This window comes from Scyliorhinus canicula, chromosome 26 (assembly GCF_902713615.1).
Source record: "Scyliorhinus canicula chromosome 26, sScyCan1.1, whole genome shotgun sequence".
NCBI classification, from domain to species: Eukaryota; Metazoa; Chordata; class Chondrichthyes; order Carcharhiniformes; family Scyliorhinidae; genus Scyliorhinus; species Scyliorhinus canicula.
In genome coordinates, this window is record NC_052171.1 from 24,216,922 (window position 1) to 24,229,668 (window position 12,747).

Sequence of the window (12,747 nt, forward strand, 5' to 3'; positions counted from 1 at the left end):
ATCCCGTCTCCTTTCTAAAGTTGTACATGTCACATTTATCTTTTATCCTTGTCTGGTTAATTCGCAAACTGAAATGACGTAATTGAAAGCATTTTTTCTGACCAGGCTGTTGGGGTGAGTTAAAATGGGAGAAGTGAAAGAAAAGGGGAGTCCGGTGTTGCCAATCAGAATACTATCCCACCAACATCACCAATAATGTTGCTCTTTAGAGTCGCCAATATGAGGCTCTTTTTATGATATGTTCTATCCCAACAGCGTCGCCAATACTGTGGGTGTTTCTATTTCTCTTACTGAACCACAAGGCTTTCCCATGTATCGGTCAAATGACCAGACAACCAGTTAGTCAATTCAAAGATGATTTATTTACATACAAGGGTTACTTTGACATGCAAGCACGATATACTACAAGTTAAACTACACCTATCAGCTCCAATAACCTATACTTAACTTCAGGGCGACCGGTGCTGTGCAGATGGATAAGGCCTTTATCTTGATCTCACGTGGATGGTTTGAAGAAGTGGCTCTGTCTTTGCTGGGCTCATCCGTCAGGTAGCGATCGTTGGTCTTGAACTTGGCTGTCTGGTCGTTACGCTACAATTGGCTGACATGGGCTGGATCCAGAAGGGGCTGGCACAGGCCGGTTCCAAAAGAGGCAGAACACATGGCTGTGTCCCTTTTTATCCCGCTCTTTGTGGCGGTCCTTGATCTTGGACCCAATAGTTCGACAGGGCTCTGATCACTGCCTTTGATTTTGGCCAATAAAGGGGCGGGTGCCTTGTGGTTGGGCGGGTCCTTCACGGTTATTGACCTTGGCGGTTAGGCTCTCTGAGTAAAGGGAGTGGCGCCGATCAGCCTGGCTGTACAGGTTTCTTGATTGGAGTCCTACTCTTCTAGGGTACGGGACATTAAAATACAAACAAGCGGGGGTTTCGATCAGGTCTAGCTACCTGTGTTTCAAATATACAAAAGCTCTGTATCTGCCTGAGTCCTGGGTTGGTCATAATTCCCATTGTCCTTTGCAGGTGGCCATCTCAGATGGCTACATCCAATCCTCTTGATCCTGAACGTGAAGCGTGGTGGATCACACTGTTGATCCCTTATCATCCTTGGTGGGCCGGTCACCTTTGGTCAAGGACAGGTTCTATACTACTCTGTCCTATATTTTGGGGCATTTACCTAACTCTAGTAAACACATCACAAATTACTAATTTCTAACGGGTCACTATAAAACATTTCACTATTCAACATTTAACTTATCCGTACGGTTGATTACTAACTAACACTATCTAAGCTACTCTCATGCTGCTGGCGAACATCAAAAAGAATTTATGTAACTTATGAACAGTACAGAAAATTTAAACAGCAACATCACATTTCTACTTCATCTCTGGCAGCACGGTGGTGCAGTGGTTAGCACTGCTGCCTCACAGCACCGAGGTCCCAGGTTCAATCCCGGCTCTGGGTCACTGTCCATTTTCCCATTTTTTCCCCGTATTTGCGTGGGTTTCACAAATTTCACATTTTCCCCGTATTTGCGTGGGTTTCGCCCCCACAACCAAAAAGATGTGCAGGGTAGGTGGATTGACCACGCTAAATTGCTCCTTAATTGGGAAAAATGAATTGGGTACTCTTAAATTTATATTTTTAAAAATTTCTACTTAATCTGGTAAAATTACAGAGACACATGGTTTTAATTCTTAGCAGCAGGTAATTCAGTTTTGTTGAATGCCCCAAAAGGGGGCTCGAAATGTATATATCGGGGACCGGGAGCTTTTGCTCGCCGTTTACGGAGTCGAAGTGTCTGAATGACATTGCAGATTATTGCAGTTACAAGAAGGGCCTCTACTGTGTATGAAAGGGGGTACGATTTGGCAATATTTTGGCACCAAGTGGGGGTTTCGGTGTCTGTCTTTGTGTGTGGTGTGGTATCCAGGCTAGGGTTGTCATGTTGTGTGGTAGTGTTCGGGACTGGTGTGGTAGTACATTAAAATAGTCCGTTACGCGCGCAGTTGCAGAAGTCAAGCGATGATCAAAACGCATGTCAGCAATCCTTGCTTCATCCTGTGTTTTCTGTTTTCCGGGTAATCCTGTGGGTGCAAGCATAGTATCTGTTATTATCTTCGGTTAATATCTCATTTTATTTGTCTTTCTCTCACTCCAGTTACCCATTATGATTGTCACCATGTGCGACTCCCTTTTATAAAAAAAAAAATACCATTTTGAGAGAGAAGAAAAGCAAATTTTTAAAGTACAGAGACTCTGAGTAAAGGGAGTAGCGCCAATCAGTCTGGCTGTACAGGTTTCTTGATTGGAGTCCTGTTGTTCTGGGGAATGGGCCAGTAAAATGCAAACAAGCGGGGGTTTCGATCAGGTCGAGCTACTTGCCTTTCAAATACACAGAAGCTCTGTATCTGAGTCCTGGGTTGGCTGTAATTCCCATGATCCTTTGCAGGTGGCCATCTCACATGGCTACACAGGCTTTATTGACCTGAGTTTTGTGAAAATGGTGTGTTTGTTATGTAAAGTTTTATACAAACAGCGGAATGCAAATGTAGGTTCGCTAATTCATAGATAGAATTTACAGGGCATACGGAGGCCCTCGGCCGATTGAGTCAGCACCTGCTCTTGGAAAGAGTACCCCAGCCAAGCCCACACTTGCACCGTATCCCAATAACCCCACCTAACCTTTTTGGACACTTAAGGGCAATTTATCATGGCCAATCCACCTAACCTGCACATCTTTGTGACTGTGGGAGGAAACCGGAGCGCCCGGAGGAAACCCACGCAGACACGGGGAGAACGTGTATACTCCACACAGACACATCCACACCAGCTTGCAGGGGAGCGTATCTATTTGCAATTCAGCTGTACTGAAGCCCCATCTGCCCTTCATCTTCTGAGAATATTTTGACCAGGAATCGCTGCATTTTATCCAGTATTTTATCCCTAAATGCTTGTCCGGTTTCCCAGGCACAAGTAATGAAGGAAAATCCACATTCCAAGTTGAGAGTAAGTTTGGATACGGACGCAGTCTTTAACATCCTCAGGATCTCCAACAGCTTCTAAAGTCGGTGTTTGTTGCCATATATTGCAATTCATTTGGAAACAAATAGCAACGTGATAGCGACTAGACAATCCATTTTGGTGTTGTTGGTCGAGGGCTAATTGACAAAATGCAGGAGAAATCCTCTGCTTTTCCACAGGATCTTTTACACCCACCTCAGCAAGTAGCTGGGACCTTGGGTTTTTTTTTTTAAATTTTACAGTCCCAATTCTGTTTTTTCCCAATTGAGGGGCAATTTAGTGCGGTCAATTCACCTATCCACATCTTTTTTGGGTTGAGGTGGTGAAACCCACGCAGACACTGGGAGAATGGGCAAACGCCACACTGACAGTGACCTGGGGATGGGATTGAACCCGGAAATTCGGTGCCATGCAGTGGTTAGCAGCGGAATGCAAATGTAGGTTCGCTAATTCATAGATAGAATTTACAGGGCATAAGGAGGCCCTCGGCCGATTGAGTCAGCACCTGCTCTTGGAAAGAGTACCCCAGCCAAGCCCACACCTCCACCCTATCCCAGTAACCACTGCACTACCGCGCCACCCCTGGGGCTTTGGTTTAGCGACTTGTCCAAAAGGCAGCATCTTTAACGCTGCCGTACACTCTCAGCATTGCCCGGGGTTGTGATACCAGATGATCTGCTCAGTCACTGGAATGGGAGTTAAAACCACAATTTGCGACTCAGAGGGGTGTGCGCAATCCACTGAGCCACGACTGACCTAAGTGTTGGGGTTGGCTTGCATTGCAAACCATTTATTTTGATTTTCTCTGAGCTGTGTACAGCTGCAGCAGAAGTGCAGCCATGACTCAGTGCGTCTGAGTCAGCTCGTGGAAGCTCAAGACCCACTCCCGAGACTCGAGGACATAATCCAGACCGTCAGCTGGGCAGTGTTGTAATGTCGGATGTACCATTATTCAGACGAGACGTCAAACCAAGGCCCTTTCGAGGGATATGTTAAAAATCACAGCATCATTGGAAGAAGAGCTGGAGAGTTCTCCCCGCTGCTTTGCCCAACATTTATCCCTCAAACATTTTGTAAAAACACAGCTCGTCTTGCTCAGTCTTTTTGGATGTTTGCTGTGCACAAATTGGCTGCCAAACTTTCTACACGACAACAGTGACTCTTAAAAAGTATTTCATTTGCTGGAGAGCACTTTGAGAGGTCTTGAGGATGTGAAAGGTGATATATAAATGCAAGTCTTTTATTTTCCCTTATGGGCTTATGCATGCTGGGTGCTGTTATCCACTTATTCCCAATGGAAACCCTGCTGTGTTTATTATTTTTGCAGGCTCACCTTCAAGCTGTGCCACCTGTACTGGAACTGGTCGGGCACGATCCGTGTGCCAGCGCCCTGCAAGTACGCCCACAAACTGGCCTTCCTATGCGGCCAGTCCCTGCACCAGGAGCCGGCCGCCGTGCTCTCCGAGCTGCTGTTCTACCTGTGAAGCCGCCATCACACCTTTTGTGTGGGGAAAACAAAAGTGGGAAAACTGTTGGGACAGTGGTGAGGCGGGTGGGGCAGTGGACGTGCCGGGGACGCCTTCTCCAAATGGGAGCCCCGTTCAGGGTGGGACAGAGGATTGTTTCCCCATAGACTTTGTTTGCTCATTCGAACTGCAGAGGAATTCTCTCTGAACCTTTTTTTTTGTTTACAAAGTGACACATGGTTAAGACGCAATGATGAAATGAGCTGGTGAAACAAACCAAACAAATAATGGCTGGGGCTGAATTGGTTTGTGTGTTTATTCAGTGTTTTCATTTCACCGGTTGAAGTAAGTGCTGCCAATGACACATCCCTCCTCCACTATGCAACAGATTTGCTTCTTGGGTTTAACACAAAGTTTGACTCACCTGGAACGTTCCGTGGACTTGACCATTTGCTTAGATTTCGGGAGGGAAGGAATAACGGAGTCACTTTGGTCAGGGTCTTGTCGAAAGAGGAATCGCAAAATCAAAGGGCTGTCTTTGTTCACTGTGGTCATCCAATCCGTCTGACGGTCCACAGTGTCCAGGACCGCAAACCTTCATCTCGATTAGGTCGGATATTATTTTAGCCGTTGAGAACTCTTGCACTGAGGAATATAGCAATGGGAATAGATGATTAGGCCACAGGAAGAAAATGGAAATAATTGTTGCATCTGGCAGCATCTGTGGAGAGAGAGTCCACATTTCAGGACTACCTTCCTCTCTGTAGACGCTGCCTGACCAGCTGGGTGCTTCCATACAAACAAAGGCAGGCAGGAAAAGGGATCCACTCATACATCCGGACTGTCTGACATCACTGCAATTCTCCATGCACCTTGATGGGGGCAATCCCCAAAACCTGGAAGTCATGGGATCTCCGAGAGAGACAAAAGAACAAGTAAAAATCCAACAACACTGAGGGAAGGAAATCTAGAAAATTATTCTCCAATCTCAATTAGTGATTGAAACTAGTTGAGATCAGTCTGCCCGGATTAATGTTATACACTACCCACCTCTTGTGCAAGATAATCTCCACCCCAGCTCTTGCTTGAAGGAATTCAGTGAGTCAGTGTTCAACTCCAAACAAGGTCTACTTGTTTCTCTTTAATTTCATTGCAAGGGGATATATTTGTTGCGGCCTATTCAGTGTGAAAGAGACTGGCTCTTTGGGCCGAATTAGATCTTCTGTTCTTGGTTAAAAAGCTAACTAAGATGTTAATGTGTTTGGAGGGAGCTGGATAAAGCGGTTTGCTTCACCTTTTTGTTCATATTAAGTGATTGCTGCTGCCCGAAAACTCCTCACTAACTAGGGCAGCAACAAATGTTTCCTTTTCCCCCCAGTACTGTTGTTTGATCTTCCTCTTGATTTGCCTGTCCTTTTGTCATAAGCTAATTGTATTTGCATTGAAATTGTCTTTTAATAGTGAAGAATTGTCTTTCTTTGAAAGATATTTACATTTTAATGGTCACACCCCCTGAAGGAGGCATCTTCGGATCTGGACGACATTGGCAAGGCGAGCATTTATTATTGCCCATTCCCGGGTTGCCCTTTGAGGAGCTGGTGCTGCGCTGCCTTCCTCAATCGCTGCAGTGTGTGTGTGGTGTATTAACTCCCACAATGCTGTGAGGTAGGGAACTCCAGGATTTTAATCTGTGACAAAGCTCTGTCTGATTATAACCTGTTACGTTGTGCATTATTTACAGCTTTGTTATTTTGGCGTCTGGTCTCCAGATCTTGAATGATGTTGGAGGAGCGAGCTCCTCCTCCTATTGCTGACTGAGATTTCTAAGAACAGTAGGCTTGTTTAATCCAATCTTGATGCCAAGTGGTACCAAATGAAGATCACCTCTGTAAATTATCAAAAATAAAGGGAGAGTTTTTCTTAACGCACATCAGTTGGTCACTTGAATTGTTCTATCCCACAGGACTTGGGATTTGTGTGCTGGGCTATAGCAGGCCAGTTGAAATAATTTTGTTTGCGTTTTATTTCCTAACACTTCCAACGTGAACCTGTCACTTTTTCAGCAGATGTTGGTCTGTAATGAGATAAGTGGTTCTGATGAGTAGCTCAAATCCATAGGGTGGAACAGAGGAAGAAGAGGAGGCTATCCGTTCCTTCAACCTATTTCATCATTCAGGGGGATCAGATCTGATCTAGAACATAGAACAGTACAGCACAGAACAGGCCCTTCGGCCCTCAATGTTGTGCCGAGCCATGATCACCCTACTCAACCCACGTATCCACCCTATACCCGTAACCCAACAACCCCCCCCTTAACCTTACTTTTTTTATTAGGACACTACGGGCAATTTAGCATAGCCAATCCACCTAACCCGCACATCTTTGGACTGTGGGAGGAAACCGGAGCACCCGGAGGAAACCCACGCACACAGGGGGAGGACGTGCAGACTCCACACAGACAGTGACCCAGCCGGGAATCGAACCTGGGACCCTGGAGCTGTGAAACATTTATGCTAACCACCATGCTACCCTGCTGCCCCTGAATCTGTAGCTGAAATCCATCGAGCTGTCGTGGTTCTTTATCCCCTAAATTCTGGTTGGCTAAGGATTTAATTCTTCAGCCTTTCCTCTGAAGAAACACTCTAACCTCTAGCTGAGATGGTGTCAGCAACGTGGTTAACCCTGACTGTTTCGTCGATGAGCAACCAACATTTAATTACTAAATTGCTCCATCAGATTAAATGCGTCTAGCCATCTTGCGAACGGAGGAGAAACATGTACTATCTTGAACACATACTTTGTTTGAATTGTCTTGATTGCGATGGTGTACACCTGAAAGAAGATCTCGGTCGTGCACGTTCAAGCCTTGCCTGGTTTGGTGTGATGTGGGTTGAAGGCAGAAAAAAACTGCCATCAAATCTTTATCCTAACATCACAACTCGGCAACTCCCGCCCCCATCGGTGGGCCTGTGTTCTTCGCGGCTGAAACCAGCGATCCTCACTGGCTGCCTGCCTGAGTGACCAACTCCCTTTAGATTCCAGCCCTTGGTGTCACGGGCTTACAATCAACTGGGACTGTCAAAAGCTCCATTCACGTGATCATTCCACACAACCAGCTTAATATCAATGGGCAAACTTCAGTATCACACAGGGAGTAAACCTCTGGATTGTCAAAATTACTCTGAAGCCAAGACTGTCTCAGCCAGGGAGCCTTTTATCTCCAGCCCTGGCTCAAGTTAAATCCCGACTTCAGGTTCAGATTGCATTTACACTGTATTCACGATGTCGGTGCAAAACACCTTGCGGAGCAACATGCGGAGTTCGCAGTCATGAAGTGAGTGCAGTGTTAAGAGTTGTTGAGGAGACTCATCCATCACTGCCAAGCTAGCTGGGATTGAGTGTACTTCATTGGTGATATCCAAGCATTGAATGTGGAGTTGCTCTGTTTCGTGCCTTCTCTCTCTCACACTATCTCACATTCTCACACTCTGAGTAAGCCGTGTAGAAGAGGAATCTCACTGTTACAATGCTACTGCTAGATCACTGTCATAATTGTAGGGCAGGGTTCTGCCCATTTAAGAGGCTGATTTTCTCGACAACCCAAAAGAGCAGGCAGCTGGATGTACAAGCGTGTCTCCTTGTACATCATATCTAACACACAGCAAGTTTTTGAGATCAGGGGTGGACTGACAAACAAGGTGGCAGTTCTAGCCCAGCTCCCTCATCAACTATATGATGGACATGTGTCTTCAGCAATTTTAAAAGACCTCTGTAAAGTAAGATGGTGCCACCGTTGAGATCCGCACCGCACAGAAGGAAGCCATTTTGACCCATTTACTTGTGACGACAGAAAGCTATCCATCCGTCCCATTGCCTTGCTGTTCTGTTTTGAGGTATTTCTCCAATTCCTTATGAAGTTGTTATTAAATCTGCCTCCGCCACCTTTTCAGTCAGTGCATTCCTGATCACACAAACTTGCTAAATAAATATTTATCTTTTATCCATTATCTTAAACTGTTGATAAGCCACGACCTGCTTAATGCTGATCTTTGGGAAAGAGGCTAGGTAAGGCTGTTGGGCTGATTCTCCCCTGCATTCAGGTTCAGCAGTTTGCTCTGACCTAATTCCCTTCGACCTGTGCTCCTGTCTTTGTCTTTTTGTTGCAAATTGTTCTCTTGTGGCTTTGCCCTGCTGTTTGCAGTTCGGAGAGCTTCATGAAAGGGAGCTACATCATACCTGACAGGAGTAACTGCTTTAGGAACGTTTTTATCAAGACAAGGATCAAAGCACCTTCGATCTCAACTCGGCGCAGACCAGGAAATGGTGTCCAAGCTCAAGATGTATCGACAGACCCAGGACCCAATCTGGAATTAAAACGCTCGGATCATTAAAAGTGATTGGCATAGAAACCAGTGCTTCACTGATGTCCTTTCGGACCTAGTCCTCAACTTGCTGTGGTCTGTGTGTGACCCCAGGCTTCTGGCAATAGGGTTGACTCTTAATTGTTCTCTGAACTGGCTCTTCAGCCACTCCGTTGTTTCACCACCATCTCAAGGGATAGACAACAAATTCTGGCCTTGCCAATGGCATCCACATCCGTAAAATTAATTGAGAAACAATTAGGCAATGTTTCAACTGTACCTTGCTTGTGGAGCTACAGTGCCACCATTTGGCTACAACCTCCAGTCTTCGTAGCTGGCCAGTTGCTCAAAAGGTTAAGGGCAGTGCTTCATATCCCAGGTAACGCACCTATGAAAAGAATTTCCTTTCTAACTGGATGATAGGTTTCAAAACCATCCTTTACAATGCCATCTACCGTGTTGGTGAAGGCATGAAAGGAATAATGACAGTGGACAACCTGTCCTCACTCCATTTTTGAAAGAGAGGACCTCACACACCTTGCATAGAATCCCTGCAATGCAGAAGGAGGCCATTCGGCCCATCGAGTCTGCACCGAACCTCCGAATTATCACTCTACCTAGGTACTACCCTATCCCCACAGCCTAACCTACACATCTTTGGACACTAAGGGGCAATTTAGCATGACCAGTCCACCTAACCTGCACGTCTTTGTACTGTGTCAGGAAACCGGAGCACCCGGAGGAAACCCGCGCAGACGTGGGGGGAATGTGCAAACTCCACACAGTGGCCTGAGGTTGGAATCAAACCCGGGTCGCAGACGCTGTGAGGCAGCAGTGCTAGCCACTGTGCCACCATGCCGCCAGATCTTTGAACTATGTGCATTGGGTAAAAGCCACGATTCATCCTGGTGACTCAAATCTGCCCAGCATCAATTCTGAATTAAATATTGACATGGCACCGCAACTTGAATAATTGTGTACACAAATTAAGGAACTTTGAACGATGAGGGCAAACCAGAGGTATTTCCTTCTTAATGCGCTCTGCATGAGGCACAGGTCATTTGCAGAGTAACATCAAGCAACAAGCTGTTTGAAATCTAATCTGAACCTTTTTAGTTATTCTGTGGCTCTGTAATGCATCTGATTAACATGTTAGAATGATCAGTTACGCTATGGACATAATGCTGTCCAATTCACCTGTCGCCCTGCCTTCACTAGGCTGCCTAGGCTTCTTGTTGACCAACATTTCATTTGAAGTTATTGTCCTTGCTTGTCTATCATTCTGCTCCTTTAAGATACTTCTGAGGATCATATCTTCCCCTCCTAATATCTCATTACGTAACTTCGGTTTTGTTTGATTAAGTGTCTGTGAAGTGTCTTGGGCTCTTTTACTTTGTTAAAGATGCGATATAAATGTAAGTTGTTGTTGGTCTCTGACTTGACATTACAAATAAATGGGTAAAATTTTAAGTGCTGCTTCTGACAAAAAAATTTATTGTGCTTGAATTTTAGACGTGACCAGTATTTGAACACCTAGAAATGCGGCCGGCTCACTTGTTTCTGAGGTTTACTTTCTGTTCCTCTAGATTCCAATCTACTAAACTCCTGATTACCCAACCCTCTTGATCCACATGTTCATTTGCATTATAAATCATATGGCACTGTCCTTCACCCTTTCAAATTTTCCAAATCCCTCCTCAATAATATCACCGTTTACCCCTCTGTCCTTGCTTGGTATCACGTCATCTCCAATCCATGTAGTTTGCCTTCCACCATCCTGGCAATCACATATATAGCTATCAGTTAGTCCCCAACAGACCAGACCTAGACATCTGCAGTGCTGGAGAACTTTGGAAATCATTGAACGAAAGTCACCTGTTCCCCCTCCCAAACATGGTATGCTTACCATGTCATGACTCCATACTAATTCCCCAGCGAATGTATGTTTGGGGGAGGCAGTGGCGTAGTGGTATTATCCAGAGTGGTAATCCAGAGACCCTGGGGTCAAATCCTGCCATGGCAGATGGTGATATTTGAATTTAATAAAAATCTGGAATTAAAAGTCTAACGATGACCCTGAAACCATTGCCGATTGTCGTAAAAACCCATCTGGTTCACTCATGTCCTTTAGGGTAGTATATCTGCCTCCTTACTTGGTCTGGTCTACATGTGACTCCAGACCCACAGCAATGTGGTTGGCTCTTAAATGTCCCCTCAAGGGCATTGAGGGATGGGGCAATAAATGCTGGCACAGCCTGTGATGCCCACGACTCCAATCAGATTGACCAACTGCTACATTGAAATGTTGCCGTTTTGAGATTTATCCCTCCTCGACCTCGACACAACCTTTAACAGATTAAAAATAAGGGGTTGGGGGCAGCACGGTGGTGGAGTGGGTTAGCACTGCAGCCTCATGGCGCCGAGGTGCCAGGTTACTGTCACGGTCACTGTCCTTGTGGAGTTTGAACATTCTCCCCGTGTTTGCGTGGGTTTCACCCCCACAACCCAAAGATGTGCAAGTTCATTGGATTAGCCACGCTGAATTGGAACATGAATTGGGCACTCAATTTATTTTTTTTAAAAAGGGGTTGGGTGAGACGGTCGCGTGTTTTTGGAACGCTTCGTGACAAGGCGGTGGCAGTGTGTGAATATGTTTTTAGGCAAAGGTGGATCGATTAGGCAAAGGGATCATTGGGGAGTAGGTGGGATGTGGATTTATAGGGACTGGCAGATCAACCATGATCTTATTAAATGGTGGAGAAGGCTGGACGGGCTGAATGGTCTATTCCTGCTCCGAGTTCTTATAATTAGAACATAGAACATTAAAGCGCAGTACAGGCCCTTCAGCCCTCGATGTTGCGCCGACCTGTGAAACCCCTCTAAAGCCCATCTACACTATTCCTTTATCGTCCATATGTCTATCCAATGACCATTTGAATGCCCTTAGTGTTGGCGAGTCCACTACTGTTGCAGGCAGGGCATTCCACACCCTTACTACTCTCTGAGTAAAGAACCTACCTCTGACATCTGTCCTATATCTATCTACCGTCAATTTAAATCTATGTCCCCTCGTGCTAGACATCACCATCCAAGGAAAAAGGCTCTCACTGTCCACCCTATCTAATCCTCTGATCATCTTGTATGCCTCAATTAAGTCACCTCGTAACCTTATTCTCTCTAACGAAAACAGCCTTAAATCCCTCAGCCTTTCCTCATAAGATCTTCCCTCCATACCAGGCAACATCCTGGTAAATCTCCTCTGCACCCTTTCCAATGCTTCCACATCCTTCATATAATGCGGCGACCAGAACTGCACGCAATACTCCAAATGCGGCCGCACCAGAGTTTTGTACAACTGCAACATGACCTCATGGCTCCAAAACTCAATTCCTCTAGCAATAAAAGCTAACACACCGTACGCCTTCTTAACAACCCTCTCAACCTGGGTGACAACTTTCAGAGATCTATGTACATGGACAACGAGATCTCTCTGCTCATCCACACTACCAAGAATTTTACCATTAGCCCAATACTCTGTCTTCCAGTTATATTCCTTCCAAAATGAATCACCTCACACTTTTCTGCATTAAACTCAATTTGCCACCTGTCAGCCCAGCTCTGCAGCTTACCTTTGTCCCTCTGTAACTTGTAACATCCTTCAGCACTGTCCACAACTTCACCAACTTTAGTGTCATCTGCAAATTTACTCACCCATCCTTCTCCGCCCTCCTCCAGGTCATTTATAAAAATGACAAACAGCAGTGTCCCCAAAACAGATCCTTGTGGTACACCACTAGTAACTGGACATTTCCATCTGAACATTTCCCATCAACCACCACCCTTTGTCTTCTTCCAGCAAGACAATTTCTGATCCAAACTGCTAAATCACCCTGAAT

At 45.5% G+C, this 12,747-nt stretch overlaps 1 protein-coding gene across 5 annotated transcripts in view; it reads left to right on the top strand.

Annotated features, from left to right (window-relative positions):
• Positions 1-6,418, top strand: part of piwil2 (piwi-like RNA-mediated gene silencing 2) — a 73,961-nt gene extending 67,543 nt beyond the window's left edge. For all 5 annotated transcript variants that reach the window (XM_038785474.1, XM_038785478.1, XM_038785475.1 and 2 more), the window contains exon 23: positions 4,352-6,418. In XM_038785474.1, coding sequence (XP_038641402.1) covers positions 4,352-4,508 — 157 coding nt within the window. In that variant the 3' untranslated portion in view covers positions 4,509-6,418. The remainder of the gene's footprint in view (positions 1-4,351) is intronic.
• Positions 6,419-12,747: the final 6,329 nt, after the last annotated feature.